This window comes from Macaca fascicularis, chromosome 9, assembly GCF_037993035.2.
Source record: "Macaca fascicularis isolate 582-1 chromosome 9, T2T-MFA8v1.1".
Lineage (NCBI taxonomy): Eukaryota > Metazoa > Chordata > Mammalia > Primates > Cercopithecidae > Macaca > Macaca fascicularis.
In genome coordinates, this window is record NC_088383.1 from 135,953,708 (window position 1) to 135,979,579 (window position 25,872).

Genomic DNA, 25,872 nt, shown 5'->3' on the forward strand with positions numbered 1-25,872 from the left:
TTGAAAGATGATTTCACGCTTAAATTATCCAATGTAATAACATCACTATAAGCCTTCAAGAGACCGAGATCACATTTTATCATAAAACAAAATTTCTACCCCCAAAATAATGGCATGTTTTTCATTTTGAAAAGGATGAGGTATTTTCCATTGGATTCTGAACACGGGAATTTTGTGAGCCATTCTTGAAACCTTGTCATTATTCAAGGGATAGAGTCAAGAAGCCAGGGACCCTGTCATTTTCACCGTTCTGGAGGGAACCGTATCATTGCTCCCGTAGCAAGGAACTTTTACTTCTGATCATAGTTTTTGACGTTGAGTCCAGATCTGGCAGGGCCTTGTGTAGTGACAAGCAACAGGTTTCTTTCTGTGGAATCCAAAGTTCTGAGAGTCGGAGTGGATATTAGATCACTGGAAAGTTTGTCACCTGTGTAGGCTTGCCAGATTTCACAAACAGAAATACAGCCCAGTTAAATTTCACTGCAGTAAACAACAAATAGTTGCTTTGTGCAATTATGTCTCTTGCCAGAGCAAGAGCTGTTCCCATCCACAGCAGGCATTCCCCCAGCTCTGCATGAGTGCCTTTAGTGCTCACTCCTGCCTCCAGCTGTACCTTCTAGTGTTAGCACGTGTTTTTTGACGCCGAAAGGAAACAAGCTGCTCTGATCCTAATTCTGCTGGGTCCTGTAACTAGAATGAGGCCATGCCCTTTTCCACCTGATAATATTTGGTTTTTCGTAGAATAGCGGAACTGTAAGAAGCCTTAAAAAGTATCTGGCCACATGGTTCCCAAGTGCTCTTCTATATCAGAATCACTTGGATAGCTGTTGAATTATAGAATCTCGAAACCTATCCCTTAAGGCTCTGATTTGTGATATCTGGGATGCTGGCTGGAAATCTCAAGTTTTTTTGTTTTGTTTTATTATTATTATTATTTTTTGAGATGGAGTTTCGCCCTTGTTGCCCAGGCTGGAGTGCAGTGGTGTGATCTTGGCTCACCACAACCTCTGCCTCCCAGGTTGAAGTGATTCTCCTGCTTTAGCCTCACGAGTAGCTGGGATTACAGGCATGCACCACCACTCCTGACTAATTTTGTATTTTTGGTAGAGATGGAGTTTCTCCATGTTGGTCAGGCTGGTCTCAAACTCCCGACCTCAGGTGATCTGCCCGCCTCAGCATCCCAAAGTACCGGAATTACAGGCGTGAGCCACTGCGCCCGGCCGGAAGTCTCAGTTTTTAAAAATAGAGTGGGGTTGTGCTGGACAGCAGATTTGGAAAACTTCTGGCTTAATTCAACCCCCTCATTTTGCACACTGGAATGTGGAAGTCAGAAAAGAGAAGGGGCTTGCTTCCAGCCACTCAGCAGAAAGGAGTCCGGGTAAATCAAAGAACCTTTCTGTAAAATCAGAATTATCACATAATTTTCTGGTAATTTATGTTTTGAAGTATGAAAAATTTCTTAAAGCAACGTTATGAGCAAGATGTAGGGTTTGGATTAGAAATGCTGTAGGAGAAGGTTTTTGTTTTTGTTTTCCGGAAAGCCTGAGATATTAGCTATTATTGCAGTAAAACCCACTTCAAGACCACCTGCTTAAAAAAGCAGACTTTTGGAGCTTTGATTTGATTTTCTATTGGAGTATCATAATTTAAACTTATGTTCAGAGACCACCTGCTTAATTTGGCTGCAGGAAGCTAGCAAAGTACATTGTATCATGGAAAAATGTAGTTAAGGAAGGAAGTGTTTCCAAATACAATTTACTACTTTGATAGGAAATACAGTCCTTAATAAGACAGTTTTTTTTTGCCCAAGGATCTCCAGCCTCCTCCATAATTTCTCCAAAGCCCAGCACTCTGCATATATCTTCCTAGTGCTTCCTTCAGAAAACCTGTATGATGCAAAATGATATCACAATGTTGAATGTTTGATTTTAAGGTGGGTGGATTTAATAAGGAAAAGATGTTTTGTGTCTTTTTCATTCACTGCTTAGGCATTCTTGCCTTTGAAATTTATTTTTAACCTGGGTGGAGGGGTTTGGAGAGCTATTTGAGAATGTGATGAAGGTCTTGGACCATATCTCTAGAAAAATGCACATACACAATACACACATACGGGCACACAGACCTCCCAACACAGACACACACACAGACACAGACACAGACACACACACACACACACAGTTCTACACATGATTTCAGGTTGTGGGGGGGCTCCCACCCTGTCCTCATAGGTGCCTTAGGTTTCCATGGGCTTCATCTCGCCATTGCCTTGTTGTGGTAAGTTGCACCTTCATAATGGAAACTCACTCTGATTCAGAACCAGCTGCATACTGTTTGCTGAGAATAATGCGTAGAAGGGTTGACCGGACAAGCCACTTCGTGTGACGGTTTGCATGTGGCATTCTAGAAGGAGCATGGCTCTGCCATTGGAGAGTTCTGACACAGCCCAGGCTTTTGGAATAAATAACTTCTCCGAGCTTCAGTTTCCTCCTTTGTGCAATGGGTCTGACCATCTGCCCTGGCAGGTGTGAGGTGATGACATGGCAGGACGTGCATAGCAGGCTGGCACAGGGCCGTCCTCGCATGTGTTCCCGGAGGGACCCCAATTCTGCGTGGCCTGTAGGACCTACTGGCTGGGCCTCCTAAGCTGGTGCTTTGCAGCTACCCTGGCACCAGCAGTGACGTGCCCATACCAGAACTAATCATGCCTACACTAGAAGTGAGCACGCCGCCACGAACACTGGCCCTACCCACAGTAGTACTGACTCTATCCACGCATTACTGACCCCTGCCCACACCAGTACAAACCATGCCCACACCGTCTGACCCTGCCTCTACCAGCACGTTCCTAGGGCTAGTTCGGGGATAGGTTAAGGAGTAGTATTTGGGAGGGAGGAGCTTGCCTTGTTAGTGAGACATGTTACAAAGATAACTAATGAGACCTTAAAATGCTTTTTACATTTTCTCCAGATGTCTTTCTGTTGGTCTTGAGGCACCCCGCTTACACTGCAGCCACTGAGGCTGTTTTCATGCAGTGCAAAAGCCTCTATTTGTTTAAAGTCTGTTTACCCTGATGCTGTTGACAGGCCCCGTTGGTCCTCCTGCTTCACCGTCAGTGGAATTTGCTCAATAGATATTAAAAGGAAAAAATGAGTTTTCTGTATTTGCCTTCCCAGTGGTACAGTGCTTGAGCAAAACTCCAAAGACTAAATATGTTTGAGCTGCTGGCAGACTCATATCTGACTTTAAGGTGTGTGACCTCGAGACTCGAAGTCTCAGGGTAGTTTTTCTAAATGGAGCATTTATGGGCAATTCCACTTTCCTCTTTAATTTGTAACTATAAAGATGTTCTCTAATTGAAATTTATCATTCTTTTTTTTTTTTGAGATGGAGTCTCGCTCTGTTGCCCAGGCTGGAGTGCAGTGGCTGGATCTCAGCTCACTGCAAGCTCCACGTCCTGGGTTTACTCCATTCTCCTGCCTCAGCCTCCTGAGTAGCTGGGACTACAGGCGCCCGCCACCTCGCCCAGCTAGTTTTTTTGTATTTTTTTAGTAGAGACGGGGTTTCACCGTGTTAGCCAGGATGGTCTCGATCTCCTGACTTCGTGATCTGCCCGTCTCAACCTCCCAAAGGAAATTTATCATTCTTTCAAATGACTCTCTTTCCTTTTTCATATTGTTAAAAAAGCCTGCCTCCATCGACTTGTTAATTACAGGAATATAAAATCCCAACGGCAGGGTAAGAGGCATCTACGGTTAAATTTCTCCCCTTAGACCTACATGTTTTGTGAACGAGAAAGCCAGAACCTACTGCCAGATCACAACGCTTGATCTCTTTTGTTACACAACTGCCTGTGTTCTTTAAATAAAAACTGTGGTAAAAATCACCTTATAATTTTGTTGGATTTGAGGAATCAGAGACAATGTTCCCCAAAATATGTAATCTTATAGACTGGGCAGATTTATTAGCCAGATGTTGCTTGTGTTTTTAGTTGGCAACTGCATTTAGCCATCTGGCCAGGAAGTTCCTTAACCTTGTTGTAGATAACGTCCATATGTTTGGTGTTCACATACAATAGAACATCTGTATTGAAAATCTTCCTATGGCTTCATGTAAGGACTAGAAACTGACTCGAAGTAGAAGGGGAGACATGCAAGGGACCCTGCCGGGGTCAGTGGGGAGTAAATAAGGTGGTGGGTAGATCTCTCCTCCAAGTTTTTTTCCCTCTCTCCTTCCTCAACTCTGTGATGTTGTCACAACTGCCAGCTATGTGTTTGGGTTGATGGATGTATATGTGATTGCATATATATGTGAATATGTGTGTGTACATATGTAGTGTGCTTTAGGCTAGGTGTGCTGGCTCATGCCTGTAATCCCAACACTTTGGGAGGCCACGGTGGGTGGATCACCTGAGGTCAGGAGTTGAGACCAGCCTGGCTAACATGGTGAAACCTCATCTCTACTAAAAATACAAAAAATTAGCCGGGTGTGGTGGCACACGCCTGTAATCCCAGCTACTTGGGAGGCTAAGGCAGGAGAATCTCTTGAACCTGGGAGCAGTGGTTGCAGTGAGCCGAGATTGCGCCACTGCACTGTAGCCTGGGCGACAAGAACAAGACTCTGTCTCAAAAAAAAAAAAAAGTATGCCTTCAAACTTTTCATATTTTACATAATAATTAGTAATACATACTTCACTTGGGCCTTGTAGATCTGTAAAACTTCTCATTGGCAGACAAAGCCACTGCTGATTGCAATGGAAGTAAAAATTGAGGAATTTTTTTTTTTTTTTTTAACTTCTCCCGAGGTGACACATTTTGAGCTAAAGAGAGCAACCTCTGAGAATTTCATATTCCTAATATTTGTGGGCAAGCCTGACTTTCTAGGATGTTTTTACCTGCCCAGTTGCTGTGGTGGGAGTTGTGCTAGAAAATTCAACCTCCTTGGTCTATGTCCATGAACTTCTAAATTCTTATTGTTCTAGAATTCTAGATTTGGACCTGGTGGTTAGAGATGAAGACGGGAATATTTTGGATCCAGAATTAACTAGCACGATTAGTCTCTTCAGAGCTCATGAAATAGCTTCTAAACAAGTGGAGGAAAGGTTACAAGAAGAAAAGGTAAGTTTGACTCTCTGTAATATGCCTTTTACATTTGGAACACGTTTTCTCAGTAATAGGTTTTCAACATTAGTAAAATATCAGTCAAGCCCAGAATTTTCACTAAGAAAGAACCTGAAAAGGAGTAGCTGCGGAGTGTGTGTCCTACAGCCATGAGTGGAACGGAGCCTGGTGGCACAGGATGTCACCCATGACATGAAAGGGGATTGGACAGCATTGTGTTTCATCTTAGGGGACAGGATCCTAATGATGTTGATTTTGTGTTCTCATCTGTCAAATGGGACACAAGACTTGATTCTGCATTTCCTCTCTGTTAATGGTAGGCAGGTTATGTATTCAAGCTCACTGAGGGCAGACAGCACATGTCTTACTGGTTTTTCATCTTCTGTGATCTTTAATGGTATCATATATGCATTAGCCTATTCTCTCCTTACTATAAGGAAGTGCCTGAGACTGGGTAATTTATAAAGAAAAGAGATTTAATTGGCTCATGGTTCTGCAGACTGTATAGGAAGGAGAGTGGCTTCTGGGGAGGCCTCAGGAATCTTACAATTATGGCGGAAGGCGAAGTGGGAGCCAGCACTTCACATGGGTAGAGCAGGAGGAAGAGAGAGGGTGTGCAGGGGTGCTACATGCCACGCTTTTAAACAACCAGATCTGTGAGAACTCACCATCATGAGGACAGCACTGAGGGGATGGTGCTAAACCATTCATGAACAATCCACCCCATGATCCAGTCACCTCCTACCTCCCATACACATACATACACACAGTAGATATTCAAACCTGATTGAATAATTGAATCATCTGTTAATTCAGTAAGTATTTACTGAGCATCTACTGTGTACCAAATGTTGAAGACATAATGATAAATGAGACAGATGTCCTTGGAGGGTTTAGTCTAATGAGGGAACAAAAAAATAACTACACATATAATAATTATTTTGATTTATTGGTTGGACACCTGAAAGTTTTGTATCTTCGAAAATAGCACAACAATTGCACGGGATACGATTTTTTTGTCTGTTGTGTGAATGCATGATTTAAGAATGTGCGGGGGAGATAAGAAGGTGACTGCACCAGTGGCTTTGCTGGGTTATGCCAATGAATTATTACCTTTTTCTATTCTGTAGGGAATAAAGAAAGCAAGTGTTAGTGATGAGCGTTGCTGGGGTTGACTTTCTGTTTCCTTCCATTCACAGTCTCAAAAGCAGAACATAGATATTAACAGACAAGCCAAGTTTGCTGCAACCCCTTCTCTGGCCTTGTTTGTGAACCTCAAAAACGTGGTTTGTAAAATAGGAGAAGATGCGGAAGTCCTCATGTCTCTGTATGATCCTGTGGAGTCCAAGTTCATCAGGTAGGTGAAATTTCTTGGCGGCTGTCTTTCCTCTTTGGTTGGTGTTAGGAACGTGGGATCAGAACCACTGACGCGCGCCATTCATGCCGAGAGGCCCCGGATGAATGGCTGCTGGACACGACCAAGCAGCCGAGCCAAGCGCTGTCTTGGACAGTGTGATGGCAGCCAGTTTGGGCTCTGGGTCAGGGTGAACCTTCTCGCGTGTAGATTGCTATTTGTTTGTAGAGTTATAGCAGTTGCAGGTACACTCTGGTCATATCTTAAGAGTGCAGCTGAAGATTGAAGTAATACTTTGTTTCCTAAGTTGTCTTCATAAGATTTTATGTACCCTGGTCCCTCAAATATCACTATTTCCATTTTTCAAAATTTGGTTTCTTTGAATGCCACTTCTGTGACTTTCATCCTGTTGTTTTTTCTGCAAGATGATTGACTGGAATGCATCATTTAGAATGGTGCCTGCCACATACAGACTGTCAATTAATATTTGTTAAATGAAAACACTGTAAGTCTGTTATTCCTGCTTAGCCTTCAGTATAACTTTCTCTTTGCCCAGATGGAAACACTGTGGTTCAATTATGTATGAATTGTGTGTGTGTGTCTGTGTATATGCTAAAACTCTAGGATCTTCACTTGTATTATTCAAAATTTGAAAACTTAGTGTATGAATGATACAGAAAAATATGAGTGGATTTTATTCTCACTTCTGGTAAAGACTTTGTTTCCTCTTGACATGGGATGCAGTTTTTATTTTACAGTGTATTTGGTTTGTCATAGGTTTTGAAATAAACATGCATTGTGCTGAATTTTATAGTATTGTCATTCTAAATGAACAAATAGGCTCTTAAAAAAAAACCAACTTAGAAATACCATTTGCAAGTAATTCCATTACAGTGACAACCCAAGACATCCCACATTAAAACTTGGCAGGGATTTTCTGCTGTGGATGTTAATTGATGAGTAGCTGTATGTGATATTTTTGATATTTATAAACTCATAGTTGTCTGTATAGTGCACCTACGTGGTATTAATTATGAAGCAATGTGGATGTACATTTGGTACTCTGTTATTTGGAAAATTAACTTGCTTTTATTTCTCCCTTTTTCAAGTGAAAACTACCTGGTTCGCTGGTCCAGTTCAGGATTACCTAAAGACATAGACAGATTACATAATTTGCGAGCTGTGTTTACTGTAAGTGCACGCAGAGATGTTTGGTTGAATTGGCCACCATTCTAATGACTACTTTTAGTGATTTCTCTCGGCCTTCCTGCCACACTAGAACATGGGTCCCTGGGATGCCTGTAGTATCGGTTAATTTAGTATTACTAAGTAGAGTGCCTTTCCGGAAATCTTTTGAGTCTCTAGCCACCCTTAGAATGACCGTGACAAAGATTTACCCCATTACCATGGAATGTGCCTCTTAAATGTGTATCTTTTTGTTTTTTTTTTTTTTTTCCTCCAGACGGAGTCTTGCTTTGTCACCCAGGCTGGAGTGCAATGGTGTGATCTCAGCTCACTGCAACCTACACCTCCTGGGTTCAAGCAATTCTCCTGCCTCAGCCTCCCGAGTAGCTGGGATTATAGGCACACACCACCACACCTGGCTAATTTTTTGTATTTTTAGTAGAGATGGGGTTTCCCCATGTTGGCCAGGCTGATCTCGAACTCCTGACCTCGTGATCCACCCTCCTTGGCCTCCCAAAGTGCTGGGATTACAGGTGTGAGCCACTGCACCCAGCCCTTAAATGTGTATCTTAAGCTCACTTAACAGTAATTGATTATTGTTATTAAATTCCTTTCTGTCATATGAATAACTGATTAAAATTATAAAAATGAGTCTGAGAAAAGAGTCTCAATCCATTTTTTTTACTGTCCTTTTCATTGGAACTTGCATTGAATAATGGTTCTCCAAAATAATTTATGGAAACTAATATTTCCAGGACCTCGGAAGCAAAGACCTGAAAAGAGAGAAAATCAGTTTTGTCTGTCAGATTGTTCGCGTGGGTCGCATGGAGCTGAGGGACAACAATACCAGGAAACTGACTTCGGGGTTGCGGCGACCTTTTGGAGTGGCTGGTAATCCATTTCTCTGTGTTTCCTTGAGAGTTTCAGATCTTCACAGTCACTTTCAAAAGAACCACTGCTGAATGTTGATTGGTCAATGGGCAGCTTTGATTTATAAGCTTTTCTGCTAGAGAGAAAAAATATATTTATTAGTTATTTTCATTGTGGCTTCCAGTTGACCTGCTAGGCTCAGGATGTTCTAGGCCTCAAGTTTCAGATGTAAATCATATATTTGGTTTTAAAGTGGATCTCATCTTTCCCTGGGAGAGATCCTGACCCATATTCTCAGTCTGTAGGAAAGCCAGTCAGTGGAGGGTTTCAGGTCTTGGTGATGGACATCAGAATGGATTTGTGCAGGACAGTCAAAGCAACGAAGGGGAGGAAAGAAAGCAAACCGTGAAGAGGACGCAGTTAGCTTCATATTGGTGCGCTTCCTCCGCCACGTGGGTGCGCTTCCTCCGCCACGTGGGTGCGCTTCCTCCGCCACGTGGGTGCTCTTCCTCCGCCATGTTGGTGCTCTGTTATTTTTGGTGACAGCACGAGGAATGTGAAAGACCAGTTATCTCTGTTGAGGAAAGATAAAGGCATACCAGGAAGTTCTAATTATTTGCCCTATTTCAATGTCACTCTCATTTTTCATAGTTTTGGGAAGTGGTTTTCTCTCTTTAATGGTTGCTACAATTTCATTACTTAGCACTCTGATATTTATTTTATGTTTGTGATTTTTGGGATTCATGTGAATATTCATGTGGGAAAGGTTCCTGATTCTTGACACACAGCTGGATTTTTTGTATGAACAGCCGTGGAAGACGTTCTTTGCCTTGGCTACCAGGAAACTCTGAACTTAGTCCATTCCCCCCCTGCCTTTTGAATAAACATTATTTTTAGAAAGGTTTTAGGTTCAAGCAAAATTGAACAGAAAATATAGACAGTTCCTATATATTTCTCCTTCCTTCCCCCTGCGTCCCCATTATCAATATCCCCCATAGATTGGTACATTGTTTGCAGTTGGTGAACCACATTGACACATCGTCGTCCTGTGAAGTCCATAGTTTACATTAGTGTTCATTCTTGATGTTGTGCCTTGTGTGGGTTTCGACAGTTGAATAATACTGTATATTCCCCATGGTAGTGCCACTGGGTAGCTTCACCATCCTAAAATTCCTATGTGCTCTGCCTGGAATTTTTGGAAAAATATTTCAAGTCATTTAAATGATTTACTATATCATAAGAAGTAAGCCATAGCAGTGATATAGACATAATGAGAGCAGCATATTAATTCAGTTTACTTGAATTCAGTTTACCCATAGAGCTAACTAACGGAGTGTTCCAATGATCTTACCATTTGTGAGTGAAATGGTGAGGGTGAGGTTTTCTTTCTGAAGTCCCCACAACCTTGGGCTGGGGAAATCCTTTTGCATTTTCATCTCTCTGTCTTTTTGTTTTTAAGAGACAGAGTCTAACTCTGTCACCCAGGCTGTGTGATCACAGCTCACTGCTGCCCTGACCTCCTGGGCTCAAGTGATCCTCCTGCCTCAGCTTCCTGAGTAACTGGGACCACAGGCGCGCCCCCTCATGCCCTGCTAACATTTTCATCTCATGACTTGAATACATACTTGAAAATTGCCGCTCTATTTGTCAGAGCCTGTAGCATCTTTTACATGTAATCTAGTGTTATATTTAATTACCTTTCATTTTCCAGGATTTTTTTTTTCTTTTCCATCTTGATGGTAGTTTTAAGAAAATATTTAATTTTTGTCTCAGACATAATTGGCTCCATTTGAGCAATCAGAGACATTTTTGATAACACACGGAAGTCACTCCTCTTTTCAACAGCAGACCTACAGATTCTCTGGTTATTAGATTACAAGATGGATTATGTCATAAGTGCCTACGAATGCGTAGTTGTATTTCTTAAAGGTGAAATCTAGACCACAGGCTGACAGTTTTTACCTTCTTTTGATTAAAATTTTTGGAATTTAAAAATTTGGAATATTTTTCAGTTTTCATTGGATTGACAGTCCATGAAGGTCTAGGTACTAATGGATGGAGAGGCTGATGGGCATGGGCTCAGCTGACACCACTGTGGCCTTTCACTGTTTCTTACATGCTCACTTACGCTTGCTTGGTGGGGTCTAGAGTTAGGTTGGGCCCCCCAGCTCCTGGAGTTCTCCATGAATTATGGAAGCCCAGGTTATTCACTGGGGTAAAGCGGGCACCTGGGACATAGTTCCTTGTTTCTGGAGCCCCCACCTGTGTAGTGTTGGCTGAGACACTACATCTGGTCACTGGAGTTTGGATCCCTGGCTGTGCGGCCACCAGGGACTTCTGTGCCCTGATATCTGCTGACCACACGGACACCCCCTGTGGTCCCTGGTTCCTCCTGTCAGAACTGGTCTCTGGTTCCTTCCTTTCCTGTCTTGTGTCCCTGGCACCCACTGATATTGGGGCTTCTGAAAGCCCACCTGGGGCCAAGTTCTAGCCTTGTCGTTTTGCTCGTGAATTCTCTGGAGTGTGGCTTCTTCTTGCTGCTCTGCTCTGACTGGCACATGGGGTGTCCCCCCTCATTTTGGGGTTGCAAAGAACCTGTGTGAACCTGCATGAACCTGCACGAACCTGCGTGAACCTATGTGAACCTCTGTGAACGTGTGTGAACCTGTGTGAATCTGTGTGAACCTGCGTGAACCTGTGTGAACCTTTCTGAACCTGCGTGATGCTGTGTGAACCTGCGTGAACTTGTGTGAACCTTTCTGAACCTGTGCGGACCTCTGTGAACATACGTGAACCTGCGTGAACCTTTCCGAACCTGCATGAACCTGTGTGAACCTGCGTGAACTTGTGTGAACCTTTCTGGAACCTATGTGAACCTGTGTGAACCTCTGAACATGCATGAACCTGTGTGAACCTGCGTGAACCTTTCTGAACCTGTGTGAACCTGCGTGAACCTGTGTGAACCTGCGTGAACCTCTGTGAACATGCATGAACCTGTGTGAACCTGCATGAACCTTTCTGAACCTGTGTGAACCTGTGTGAACCTGCGTGAACCTGTGTGAACCTGCGTGAACCTGTGTGAACCTTTCTGAACCAGTGTGAACCTGTGTGATCCTGCATGAACCTGTGTGAACCTGTATGAACCTGTGTGAACCTGTTTGAACCTGTGTGAACCTGCACGAACCTGTGTGAAGTGCTTCAGAGATACCCATAGGCGTTTGTTTTCCTCTGTGGGAAGATTTCAGGCCTGCAGCTGTTAATGTTGGGTTTCCAGGTCCTTTGAATTCTCTGTCCTTTCTGGTGTCACAGTTGCTCAGCAGTTGCTGGTTTGCCTACCTCCACTGCATGCCCTGAGTGGGGATGTCGTGTTCATGCCTCAGTCCCAAGCTCTGAGCACTGAGTCTTTGTGGCCTCTGTGCTCACTCCAGAGGGGCCAGCTTTCCTAGACCTGCTCAGTTGGTGTGTGATTGTACATTGCAAGTAAGAATCTGGCTGGGTGCAGTGGCTCACACCTGTAATCCCAGCAATGTGGGAGGCCGAGGTGGGTGGATCACCTGAGGTTGGGTGTTTTGAGACCAGCCTGGCCAACATGATAAAACCCCATCTCTATGAAAAGTAAAACAATTATCCAGGCATGGTGCATGCCTGTAGTCCCAGCTACTCAGGAGGCTAGGGAGAAGAGTTGCTTGAACCTGGGAGGACGAGGTTGCAGTGAGCTAAGATTGTGTCACTGTACTCCAGCCTGGGGAACGGGGCGAGACTGTGTGTCTCTCTCTCTCTCACACACACACACACACACACAGGGCCGGTGCAGTGGCTCCCACCTCTAATCCCAGAACTTTGGGAGGCCGAGGCAGGCTGATAACGAGGTTAGGAGTTCGGAACCAGCCTGGCCAGCATGGTGAAACCCTGTCTCTACTAAACATACAAAAAAGTTAATTGGGCGTGGTGGCAGGTGCCAGTAATCCCAGCTACTCAGGAGGGAGGCAGGAGAATTGCTTGAACTGGGGAGGCGGAGGTTCCAGTGAGCCAAGATCACGCCAGGGTGACAGGGCGAGACTCTGTCTCAAAAAAAAAAAAAAAAAAAAAAGTAAAGACCTGATCATTCTGCTTGTGGAATTTCCAGTTTCCTACTAGAAACTCTTCTCTGAGACATTTCATTATGTGATCTATGTAAATTTTTGGCACAAAAAGTAAGTATCTTAATGCAGTGGTTCTCAATCCTAACTGAATATGAGAAAAATCTTGCAAGCTTTCAGTAAAAATTCTTGGTCAGATGCTGTGGTTCATGCCTGTAATCCTAGCACTTTGGGAGGCTGAGGCAGGCAGATCGCTTGGGCCCAGGCATTCAAGACCAGCCTGACAACATGACGAAACCTTGTCTCTACTAAAAATTACAAAAGTTAGCTGGGCGCTTGGTGGCACTCACCTGTGGTCCCAGCTACTCGAGAGGCTGAGGTGGGAGGATCACCAGAACCCAGGGCGGTCCAGACTGCAAATAAGCCATGATCGTGCTGTTGTACTCCAGCCTGGGCTACAGTCAGATCCTGTCCCCTGCAACCCCACTCCCAAAAAGAAAAAATTGTTGCACAGGCCACACTCCTGTCCAGTTAAACCAGAATCTCTGCTTTAACCAAAATCACTTGTTTGTCACTATGGGCCACTCAGTGACTGGCAGTTTGCTGCCACCAGACCACCTGCCCCCCGCCCCCCCGCCCTGCCCTGCTTATCACGTGGTGGCGTTCAGCACATCTGGGGAATTTTTTTAAATAGGATTTGCTTCTAACTTATTCACTGTGTCGTCCAACCAGATGTTCTCTTTGTTACTGAGAAAGGACACTCGGTCGGGTGCAGTGGCTCACACCTGTAATCCCAGCACTTTGGGAGGCCAAAGTGGGTGGATTGCTTGAGTCCAGCAGTTTGAGACCAGCCTGGGCGATATGGTGAAACCCCATCTTTACCAAAAAAAAAAAAAAAACACACACACAAAGATTAGCCAGTCATGGTGGCTCATGCTTGGGGTGGCCAAGGCAGGAGGACTGCCTGAACTTGGGAGGTTGAGGTTGCTGTGACCCATGATTGTACCACTGCACTCCAACCTAGGCGACAGAGCGAGACACTGTCTCAAAAAAAAAAAAAAAAAAGAAGGGATAGAAGGGATGCTTCCCACATCTAAGAAGGTTGATCAACATTTTGGTAATCGTATTCTGCCTGTTCGTATGCAACTTCAGTTTCCACATGCAAATTTAATTTTGAGGCTTTCTTCAGAATGACTTCTGCATGTCTGTGTCAGCAGAGTTCAGTTCCTCAAAATGAGAAAAGTGTTCATGGGCCTTTAAGGCGACAGTTCTTAGTCTTTGGTTGAAAATAATGGGTCACATTTCTGTTTTTTAACCTTTTTATAATGTAACCTTTTCTATCTCTTTCTAAAAGATAGAAAATTGTAAAAATAATGGAAATTTTATGGAAAAGTGTAGTTAAATAAATTATCCATAGTTTTACATAGCCGGGGTAGTACCTCATGTTTATTCTGATATGTTTGTTTCCAAATTTTTTTTTCTGTGTGTGGCATATGATTTTTAAATACAGTATCACATCCTACCATGTGTTTGTTTATTTACTGATGGATTTTCAATGTCTTTTTAGTCCCTTTTTTGCCATCTTAACCACTTTTAGGTGTGCAGTTCAGTAGTATGTTTGCATTGCGTATACTTTTATCTTTCTAACAAATGTAGCATTATCTTATGAACATGTCATTTTATTAAGTGTTATTCAAAAATTCGGCTTCTCGGTGTCTGCAGCCTGTAGCCCTGTGATTGCAGCAGGCCTTTCCTTTGGGCTCTGAGGGTATCTCAGCCTTGCGGTGTAGTAGCTACGCAGTGAGCATCCTGGAGCTTAAAGCATCCCACCCGTGCCTGTTTGCAGGGCAGCCTCTGCAGCGCAGTTGCTGACTCGCAGGGTGTGGGGGTCCATTTGCCGCGAGCAAGTCGTCCTGATGCAGCCCCACCAGCGGGACTGAGCCGTCAGCCCCTCTCCCTGCAAGACGTTTCTCACCTCCCGCCTTCTGCTCTCCTGCCTTTGCTGGCCCTGTGCCTCCATCACTCTTGTCCTGACACCACTGCCTCCTTCCTTCTCCTGCCCTCTGAATTCCAGCATCATGCGGTGCCGTCTGTCTACCCGGCCTCTCCCTCACAGAGCTGCACTGACTTCAGCTGGACTCTGTCTTTTCACCATCCTCTTACCTGAATGTGGAGACCCTGGGCTGGCTGTTTGGGGGAGTTTTCCCCCCAAGACCTTTATTTCCTCCTTTGGTGTCAGGGACATCTTGTCCAAACTGCAGGGAGCGCTCCCTCCACATGGGGCTGTGTGCGGGAGAGCAGGCGGGAGAGTGTTTGGGAAGCGCCATGAGCAGTGATGACTGGTGATGTCAAGGCCTTCTCCTCGAGGCTCAGGATGGGTGTGGGAAGCGCGATGAGCAGTGATGACTGGTGACGTCCAGGCCTTCTCCTCGAGGCTCAGGATGGGTGTGGGAAGCGCGATGAGCAGTGATGACTGGTGACGTCAGGGCCTTCTCCTCGAGGCTCAGGATGGGTGTGGGAAGCGCGATGAGCAGTGATGACTGGTGACGTCCAGGCCTTCTCCTCGAGGCTCAGGATGGGTGCGGGAAGCGCGATGAGCGGTGATGACTGGTGACGTCAGGGCATTCTCCTCGAGGCTCAGGATGGGTGCGGGAAGCGTGATGAGCGGTGATGACTGGTGACGTCAGGGCATTCTCCTCGAGGCTCAGGATGGGTGTGGGAAGCGCGATGAGCGGTGATGACTGGTGACGTCCAGGCCTTCTCCTCGAGGCTCAGGATGGGTGCGGGAAGCGTGATGAGCAGTGATGACTGGTGACGTCCAGGCCTTCTCCTCGAGGCTCAGGATGGGTGTGGGAAGCGCGATGAGCGGTGATGACTGGTGACGTCAGGGCATTCTCCTCGAGGCTCAGGATGGGTGCGGGAAGCGCGATGAGCGGTGATGACTGGTGACGTCAGGGCATTCTCCTCGAGGCTCAGGATGGGTGCGGGAAGCGCGATGAGCTGTGATGACTGGTGACGTCCAGGCCTTCTCCTCGAGGCTCAGGATGGGTGCGGGAAGCGCGATGAGCGGTGATGACTGGTGACGTCCAGGCCTTCTCCTCGAGGCTCAGGATGGGTGCGGGAAGCGCGATGAGCGGTGATGACTGGTGACGTCCAGGCCTTCTCCTCGAGGCTCAGGATGGGTGCGGGAAGCGCGATGAGCGGTGATGACTGGTGACGTCAGGGCATTCTCCTCGAGGCTCAGGATGGGTGCGGGAAGCGCCATGAGCAGTGATGACTGGTGACGTCAGGGCCTTCTCCTCGAGGCTCAGGATGGGTGCGGGAAGCGCGATGAGCAGTGATGACTGGTGACGTCCAGGCCTTCTCCTCGAGGCTCAGGATGGGTGCGGGAAGCGTGATGAGCAGTGATGACTGGTGACGTCCAGGCCTTCTCCTCGAGGCTCAGGATGGGTGTGGGAAGCGCGATGAGCGGTGATGACTGGTGACGTCAGGGCATTCTCCTCGAGGCTCAGGATGGGTGCGGGAAGCGCGATGAGCAGTGATGACTGGTGACGTCAGGGCATTCTCCTTGAGGCTCAGGATGGGTGCGGGAAGCGTGATGAGCGGTGATGACTGGTGACGTCAGGGCATTCTCCTCGAGGCTCAGGATGGGTGCGGGAAGCGCGATGAGCGGTGATGACTGGTGACGTCCAGGCCTTCTCCTCGAGGCTCAGGATGGGTGTGGGAAGCGCGATGAGCAGTGATGACTGGTGACGTCAGGGCATTCTCCTCGAGGCTCAGGATGGGTGTGGGAAGCGCGATGAGCAGTGATGACTGGTGACGTCAGGGCATTCTCCTCGAGGCTCAGGATGGGTGCGGGAAGCGCAATGAGCAGTGATGACTGGTGACGTCAGGGCATTCTTCTCGAGGCTCAGAATGGGTGCGGGAAGCGCGATGAGCGGTGATGACTGGTGACGTCCAGGCCTTCTCCTCGAGGCTCAGGATGGGTGCGGGAAGCGTGATGAGCGGTGATGACTGGTGACGTCCAGGCCTTCTCCTCGAGGCTCAGGATGGGTGCGGGAAGCGCGATGAGCAGTGATGACTGGTGACGTCCAGGCCTTCTCCTCGAGGCTCAGGATGGGTGCGGGAAGCGCGATGAGCAGTGATGACTGGTGACATCCAGGCCTTCTCCTCGAGGCTCAGGATGGGTGCGGGAAGCGCCATGAGCAGTGATGACTGGTGACGTCCAGGCCTTCTCCTCGAGGCTCAGGATGGGTGCGGGAAGCGCCATGAGCAGTGATGACTGGTGACGTCAGGGCATTCTCCTCGAGGCTCAGGATGGGTGCGGGAAGCGTGATGAGCGGTGATGACTGGTGACGTCCAGGCCTTCTCCTCGAGGCTCAGGATGGGTGTGGGAAGCGCGATGAGCAGTGATGACTGGTGACGTCAGGGCATTCTCCTCGAGGCTCAGGATGGGTGTGGGAAGCGCGATGAGCAGTGATGACTGGTGACGTCAGGGCATTCTCCTCGAGGCTCAGGATGGGTGCGGGAAGCGCAATGAGCAGTGATGACTGGTGACGTCAGGGCATTCTCCTCGAGGCTCAGGATGGGTGCGGGAAGCGCGATGAGCTGTGATGACTGGTGACGTCCAGGCCTTCTCCTCGAGGCTCAGGATGGGTGCGGGAAGCGCGATGAGCGGTGATGACTGGTGACGTCCAGGCCTTCTCCTCGAGGCTCAGGATGGGTGCGGGAAGCGCGATGAGCGGTGATGACTGGTGACGTCCAGGCCTTCTCCTCGAGGCTCAGGATGGGTGCGGGAAGCGCGATGAGCGGTGATGACTGGTGACGTCAGGGCATTCTCCTCGAGGCTCAGGATGGGTGCGGGAAGCGCGATGAGCAGTGATGACTGGTGACGTCCAGGCCTTCTCCTCGAGGCTCAGGATGGGTGCGGGAAGCGCGATGAGCGGTGATGACTGGTGACGTCAGGGCATTCTCCTCGAGGCTCAGGATGGGTGCGGGAAGCGTGATGAGCGGTGATGACTGGTGACGTCAGGGCATTCTCCTCGAGGCTCAGGATGGGTGTGGGAAGCGCGATGAGCGGTGATGACTGGTGACGTCCAGGCCTTCTCCTCGAGGCTCAGGATGGGTGCGGGAAGCGTGATGAGCAGTGATGACTGGTGACGTCCAGGCCTTCTCCTCGAGGCTCAGGATGGGTGTGGGAAGCGCGATGAGCGGTGATGACTGGTGACGTCAGGGCATTCTCCTCGAGGCTCAGGATGGGTGCGGGAAGCGCGATGAGCGGTGATGACTGGTGACGTCAGGGCATTCTCCTCGAGGCTCAGGATGGGTGCGGGAAGCGCGATGAGCTGTGATGACTGGTGACGTCCAGGCCTTCTCCTCGAGGCTCAGGATGGGTGCGGGAAGCGCGATGAGCGGTGATGACTGGTGACGTCCAGGCCTTCTCCTCGAGGCTCAGGATGGGTGCGGGAAGCGCGATGAGCGGTGATGACTGGTGACGTCCAGGCCTTCTCCTCGAGGCTCAGGATGGGTGCGGGAAGCGCGATGAGCGGTGATGACTGGTGACGTCAGGGCATTCTCCTCGAGGCTCAGGATGGGTGCGGGAAGCGCGATGAGCAGTGATGACTGGTGACGTCCAGGCCTTCTCCTCGAGGCTCAGGATGGGTGCGGGAAGCGCGATGAGCGGTGATGACTGGTGACGTCAGGGCATTCTCCTCGAGGCTCAGGATGGGTGCGGGAAGCGCGATGAGCAGTGATGACTGGTGACGTCCAGGCCTTCTCCTCGAGGCTCAGGATGGGTGCGGGAAGCGCGATGAGCAGTGATGACTGGTGACGTCCAGGCCTTCTCCTCGAGGCTCAGGATGGGTGTGGGAAGTGCGATGAGCAGTGATGACTGGTGACGTCAGGGCCTTCTCCTCGAGGCTCAGGATGGGTGCGGGAAGCGCGATGAGCAGTGATGACTGGTGACGTCCAGGCCTTCTCCTCGAGGCTCAGGATGGGTGCGGGAAGCGTGATGAGCAGTGATGACTGGTGACGTCCAGGCCTTCTCCTCGAGGCTCAGGATGGGTGTGGGAAGCGCGATGAGCGGTGATGACTGGTGACGTCAGGGCATTCTCCTCGAGGCTCAGGATGGGTGCGGGAAGCGCGATGAGCAGTGATGACTGGTGACGTCAGGGCATTCTCCTTGAGGCTCAGGATGGGTGCGGGAAGCGTGATGAGCGGTGATGACTGGTGACGTCAGGGCATTCTCCTCGAGGCTCAGGATGGGTGCGGGAAGCGCGATGAGCGGTGATGACTGGTGACGTCCAGGCCTTCTCCTTGAGGCTCAGGATGGGTGTGGGAAGCGCGATGAGCAGTGATGACTGGTGACGTCAGGGCATTCTCCTCGAGGCTCAGGATGGGTGTGGGAAGCGCGATGAGCGGTGATGACTGGTGACGTCAGGGCATTCTCCTCGAGGCTCAGGATGGGTGCGGGAAGCGCAATGAGCAGTGATGACTGGTGACGTCAGGGCATTCTTCTCGAGGCTCAGGATGGGTGCGGGAAGCGCGATGAGCGGTGATGACTGGTGACGTCCAGGCCTTCTCCTCGAGGCTCAGGATGGGTGCGGGAAGCGTGATGAGCGGTGATGACTGGTGACGTCCAGGCCTTCTCCTCGAGGCTCAGGATGGGTGCGGGAAGCGCGATGAGCAGTGATGACTGGTGACGTCCAGGCCTTCTCCTCGAGGCTCAGGATGGGTGCGGGAAGCGTGATGAGCAGTGATGACTGGTGACATCCAGGCCTTCTCCTCGAGGCTCAGGATGGGTGCGGGAAGCGCCATGAGCAGTGATGACTGGTGACGTCCAGGCCTTCTCCTCGAGGCTCAGGATGGGTGCGGGAAGCGCCATGAGCAGTGATGACTGGTGACGTCAGGGCATTCTCCTCGAGGCTCAGGATGGGTGCGGGAAGCGTGATGAGCGGTGATGACTGGTGACGTCCAGGCCTTCTCCTCGAGGCTCAGGATGGGTGTGGGAAGCGCGATGAGCAGTGATGACTGGTGACGTCAGGGCATTCTCCTCGAGGCTCAGGATGGGTGTGGGAAGCGCGATGAGCAGTGATGACTGGTGACGTCAGGGCATTCTCCTCGAGGCTCAGGATGGGTGCGGGAAGCGCAATGAGCAGTGATGACTGGTGACGTCAGGGCATTCTTCTCGAGGCTCAGGATGGGTGCGGGAAGCGCGATGAGCGGTGATGACTGGTGACGTCCAGGCCTTCTCCTCGAGGCTCAGGATGGGTGCGGGAAGCGTGATGAGCGGTGATGACTGGTGACGTCCAGGCCTTCTCCTCGAGGCTCAGGATGGGTGCGGGAAGCGCCATGAGCAGTGATGACTGGTGACGTCCAGGCCTTCTCCTCGAGGCTCAGGATGGGTGCGGGAAGCGTGATGAGCAGTGATGACTGGTGACATCCAGGCCTTCTCCTCGAGGCTCAGGATGGGTGCGGGAAGCGCCATGAGCAGTGATGACTGGTGACGTCCAGGCCTTCTCCTCGAGGCTCAGGATGGGTGCGGGAAGCGCCATGAGCAGTGATGACTGGTGACGTCCAGGCCTTCTCCTCGAGGCTCAGGATGGGTGCGGGACTCGGGCTGTTTTCCACCTGTGGGTGCTCAGGCTCTGCTTGCGTTTCCTGCTTGTTTGCTGCCTTCCTGCACATGGTCCTGTGTTCCAGGGCTGGGCACTGGGGATGTGGCAAGGGAGTCCCATGGTCAGCCGGTGAGATGAGTCCCATGGCAGAGAGGGGCTCTGCAGGCACCCAGCAAGGCCACCCAGGACCAGCTGGCATGTGAGGGCTGGCCTGCCTGGGTCAGACCACCTTGGTTCTGGCTCATAGTGGGCTGCTGCCCAAATGAGTTAATGAAGGATGCTGAACTGGTGGTCTCAGGTGTCTTGGAAAAAGGTAAAAAGGTGGGTGCTTTCCACAGTCGCATGTGGTAAAAAGCAGTCGCATGTGGGTCAGTCAACCCCAAGAGTGGTGGAAGCTGGTAAAGTCTTCCCCCAGGCCAGGTGAGGGCCGGTGTCCAGACCATGCATCTTCTGAGCAGCTGTCATTTGATGTTCCAAGGTATTTGGGATTCTTTGACCTGTATCTGCAAACACAGCTGTGGGCTCTTAGCTCTTTGAGTCCCCTTGGTTCAGTGGAGTGTGGGTGTCGTCCCTTAGGACACAATACTGAGGCCCGTGGGCTCCACCAGGGCAAGCAGGGGATGAGAATTCTGCTTTTTTGGTTCTACATGTCCCTCCCCCTTTTTGGAGGGTGGTGATGGTGATGGTAGAAAGGAAAAATCTCAATGTATGATTACTCGTGTATTGGACAAAGTATATTTAGACTCATCCTCTTACCTGAACATAGAGACCCTGGGCTACAGAGACCCTTCTGGGGAAGGGTCTTGTGCGAAGAAAATAAACAAGGCATCTTCCTCTCTTTTCTTAAGTCCGGCGTGGCGGTTGAGCAGTAGCAGAGACAGGGAAAGTGACCAGGGCCATCTGGGGTTATTCTTGGATTTTCTTGTTCTGTCATGACCAAGGGCAAAAGGAATTGTTTGAAAGGTAGACAATGTGTCTGGGTTTACTCCTGAGTGTAATCAGGGGATGTCTTTTTAACACAAGAACATTGCAAAGGATATTAGCCTTTCTTGTGATGTTAGCAAGCCTGGACCTCCCAGGGGGATGTGTTTGTGAAGGCAGTTTAATAGTATTGAAAGAGTTTGGGTCTTGGAGACTTTCTTTTTTTTTTTTTTTTTTGAGACGGAGTCTCACTCTGTCACCCAGGCTGGAGTGCAGTGGCCGGATCTCAGCTCACTGCAAGCTCCGCCTCCCGGGTTCACGCCATTCTCCTGCCTCAGCCTCCCGAGTAGCTGGGACTACAGGCGCCGGCCACCTCGCCCGGCTAAGTTTTTGTATTTTTAGTAGAGACGGGGTTTCACCGTGTTACCCAGGATGGTCTCGATCTCCTGACCTCGTGATCCGCCCGTCTCGGCCTCCCAAAGTGCTGGGATTACAGGCTTGAGCCACCGCGCCCGGCCGGGTCTTGGAGACTTTCTAGCTGTAGACTTTTGAGCGTGCTTGTTCATGCCTGTCTTTAAGCCTCAGTTTCTCGTCAGTATGGTAGGTAACTCTGAGGATTTGCCTTGAAGTGTCCTCTTGTAAGAGCATCGACAGATACCAGCATGTGGTGGGTGCTTGGGAAATGGTAGCTACTTGTTTGCTTAATTGTTTGGGGGAATGCACTAACGTGAGGCTTCAGAACAGTGCTGGCCAGCATGGTAACCACTGGTCACATGTGACTAGTTAAATTTAAATTAAATGAATGAAGTAAAAGTAAGTTTTCAGTTCCTCCATCATGCTTTCTACATTTTTATTTTTTTCTTTTGTTTTGTGGCAGGGTCTCTGTCATTCAGGCTGGAGGGCAGTGGTGTGAATTCTGCTCACTGCATCCTCCACCTCCTGGGCCCAAGCAAGTCTCCCATCTCAGCCTTCTGAGTAGCTGGGACTACGGGTGCACACCACTATGCCTGGATAATTTTTGTATTTTTTGTAGAGATAGGGGTTTTGTCATGTTGCCCAGGCTGGTCTCGAACTCCTGGGCTCAAGCAATCTGCTCACCTTGGTCTCCCAAAGTGCTGGGATTACAGATGTGAGCCACTGCGCCCGGCCTGTGCTGTCACATTTTTGTTACTCATTGTTATGGAACATTTTCCATCATCACAGAAAGTTGTATTGGACAGGGCAGCTCTAGGGTGACAGCTGGATAATAGGCAAAGGAAATTATTAAATGGAACTCTGCCATTTGAGCCCCACTTCCATTTGGGCCAGCGTTTTCTGATAACTTAATTTGTCTTTCAAGCATGGACATAATTTAGACTTGACGATGAGAAAACAGCTTTTGCTGTTGTTTGCTAGAAGATATTCTGATGTTCCTTTGTTTGTTTGTTTGTGTTCTGTGATTATAGCATTTAAGCCAAAACAATCTCTGTTCTCTTTTTGTCTCCAGTGATGGATGTAACAGATATAATAAATGGAAAAGTAGACGACGAAGATAAGCAGCATTTCATTCCCTTTCAGCCGTAAGTATGGAGCAATTCAAGTACTTAGCCAGATATAATGTGGAAAACATAGGCTTGTAATAGTTATCTTTATAATTAAATAGATAAACCTAAGTAAGAATTGATTATTTTATAAGTATGAAAAACCTCTTTAGTCACTGCTGTAGTACATGGAATTTTTTTGTAGCCGTAAGAATCCTGGGTCAAAGTTTGTTTATGGTCCTGGAAGTAGAAGATTTTACCTGCCTGATCATGTAGAAGGCACAGAATTATGACTCTTCTCTGAGCCTGAACGTTTCTTTACATAATTGATTTATTCTAGTAGCTATTTGTAGTTTCAAAGCACAATACTTCCAAATTCATCATAGAAGGTTGCTGTGTTTAAAATAGAAAACCAAACAAAATTATGATGAATTATTTTAAAGCGGGAAATAATGCTTTAAAGCATAGAATCATGCTGCTGATTTTTGTTTCTTGGTTTTTGCTTAGAGTGGAGCATATCTGTGCTCGTTTTTCGGCTTTCTCTAGTTCTGACTTGAAGTCTTTAAAGAGGCACAGAAGCTGAGAAAAAGCTCTTGGAGGAGATTCATTAAATTGATTATCTGATTTGTGGGTAGAACCCAGGGAACTGGTGGAAAGAATTGGCATTTATTTCCCTCGTGTGGAAGCAAGAGTGTACCCAGATGATTGTCGTTGGCCACTTAAGGGCACTCCTACTCCTCACAGAGGAGGAGAGAAAAGGAATCCAAACGGTTGAGGTGAATTATAAGAGACGGCTTCCTCCTGGCTGTGGGGTTGGGGGGCGATGTTAGGGGAGAGTGCGTGGTAAGGGTGGCCCCCTGCCATAGTGCTCTGCAGTTTTACTTTTCCCTCATTTCTCTTCTTAATCGATTTTAGACTTGAAACACATTTTTAGATTTTAGAAATGTTACTGTTTTCAGCTGTTGGCTGAAGGGTTTCGGAGGCGGGTAGTAATTGGGTGGCTGAAGGAGTCCTGTCCTTGGGGGTCCGGAGATGTGAGGTTGGCTTCCCTCTGCCCCATGCATCCTTGGTGATGGACCACCGCACTCAACCCCACCCGACTCCTCTGGGACTTGAGTGCCACTGGCTAGGACAGGAAGAGTATGACTTTCTTTGCAGGCAGGCGATCTGGTCAGGTGGCACCCTAAAGCTTTTTGTACAGCTCAGTAGGAGATTTTGCTGTCTTCCTGTCATAAGAATAACAGCAAACCCTGCATTATTGAACTGGGAGTCAGGGTTAAGTTATATGTATCTCACCATGCACCACTAGAGGCAGAGGTCTCTTTGTGGCTTAAATGCTTTAGGTTTACTCTCCTGTCCAGTGTGGTAACCAGTAGCTCCATGTGGCTATTTAAAATACTTAAAATGAGCTGGGCACAGTGGCTCACGCCTGTAATCCCAGCACTTTGGGAGGTTGAGGCAGGAGGATCACCTGAGGGTCAGGAGTTCGAGACCAGCCTGGCCAACATGGCAAAACCCCATAACTACTAAAAATACAAAAATTAGTCGGGCGTGGTGGCAGGCGCCTGTAATCCCAGCTACTTGGGAGACTGAGGCAGGAGAATCGCTTGAACCCGGGAGGCACAGGTTGCAATGAGCCGAGATCACGCCACAGAACTCCAGCCTGGGTGACAGAGGGAGATTCTGTCTCAAAAATAATAATAATAATTAGAATGAAGTAGCATTAAACATTGAGTTCTTCGGTCACATTGGTCCTGTTTCAAGTGTTCAGCAGGAGAGGAGGCCAGCGGCACCGTCCTGGGCCGTACGTACACAGCACGTCTCCACCACTGCAGAAAGCTCTGCTGGATAATGTTGTTTTGTCGCCCCACCCAGTGAGGAGAGTTTATAAAAGGAACGCAGTGCTGCAGAATCTGGAAGTTTCCTTAGCAAACAAGGAGAACAGTATCGTGGAACGTGGGCAGATATTGAGGTCATAAATAAAATACACCTTTGTAAAATTATAATATTAAATTGCCTCATTCTCTCGTGAGAAATAATGCAGCCCCTACTGTTTTGAATGCTGTATTATGTATTAGACCTCAGAGGTTCTTGATGCCCAGATGTACCACTAAGTTGAAATTACCTGTTGCCTGCTAGTGTCCTCTGTGAAAAGTCAAAAAAAAAAAAAAAAAAAAAAAAAAAGAAAAATCCCAAAACAAACAAACCCAACTTGAGGGATTGTTTGAAAAGTTAGGGAGGTTATTAGTTTTAGATTCACTGATTTTCACAGAACATGTTATGAGTTGTTTGAGATTGCCTGTGCTTTGCTGCCATCTTTTTCTATCTTGTAGTGGAATGTCCACTTGGAAAATACATTATTCCATGTGTACCTCTTATGTAATTTGTGACTCCGTGCTCCATTAAAGGAAGACTAATAGATGAATATTTGCAGTGTTAGAAACAAAAGAACAGCATGATTTTTAATAGCAAAATAAGCAATGAAACCAGTTCTTTGGGAAATGTCATGCTAATGAAACCGTTTTTTGCTCCATTAAAACTGATTTATTATCTCACAGGGTTGGTTTTAGGGAAGGAAGCACATTGCACATCTCCCTTCCTCCCTGTCTTTTTTAACTTGGTGAAGTAAATGACAACAGTCTTCAGTTCCCTTGAGTCTTGTGGCTCCAGTGATGGATAGCACTGTCCTTGTTCCCAGGATTGATTTTAAACATTATGGCCATGCTGTCTATTTTCTTGTTCATTTCATAGCGCACTTTGCTGTGCTACATGGTATTTCTATTTGGGCATATGCTACCTGTTTTCAGCTAGTCTCTCGTATAGCACAGCATCTGTGATAGGCTCCTGATTCACGGACCCTGAAAATATGAGTGGTCTGTGTTCATAATGGCGCCACACATGAGAATAGGTCGTGGTGTTCTCCAAACATGGTGCCATTCTTCTCACATGTAGTCATTTTAGGGTCTATTGTGTACATAGTCCAAGAGAGTAGAGTAGAAAGCTTTTGCAAGCAGTTAGGTTCCAGGGACTTTTTTTTTTAATCTCGATTTTGCGTTTCCCTTTAGATCACCTGCCCCTTGACCTATGCTATGTTCAGAATTATTGAAATTGGAGGAATGGCCATAAACATTCTTTGGGATTAAATGCCTTTCACCCATGTGGCTTTCAGACAAGCTCCTTTTTTTAAACACAAGCGTCTGATGGAGACGC

The 25,872-nt window shown here is 47.9% G+C and overlaps 1 protein-coding gene across 4 annotated transcripts in view; it reads left to right on the forward strand.

Moving 5' to 3' along the window:
• Positions 1–25,872, forward strand: part of DOCK1 (dedicator of cytokinesis 1) — a 555,400-nt gene that overhangs the window by 83,838 nt on the left and 445,690 nt on the right. For all 4 annotated transcript variants that reach the window (XM_005566736.4, XM_005566737.4, XM_074003072.1 and 1 more), the window contains exons 7-11: positions 4,979–5,114; positions 6,317–6,474; positions 7,581–7,662; positions 8,412–8,547; positions 22,629–22,701. In XM_005566736.4, the coding sequence (XP_005566793.1) occupies positions 4,979–5,114; positions 6,317–6,474; positions 7,581–7,662; positions 8,412–8,547; positions 22,629–22,701 (585 nt within the window). The remainder of the gene's footprint in view (positions 1–4,978; positions 5,115–6,316; positions 6,475–7,580; positions 7,663–8,411; positions 8,548–22,628; positions 22,702–25,872) is intronic.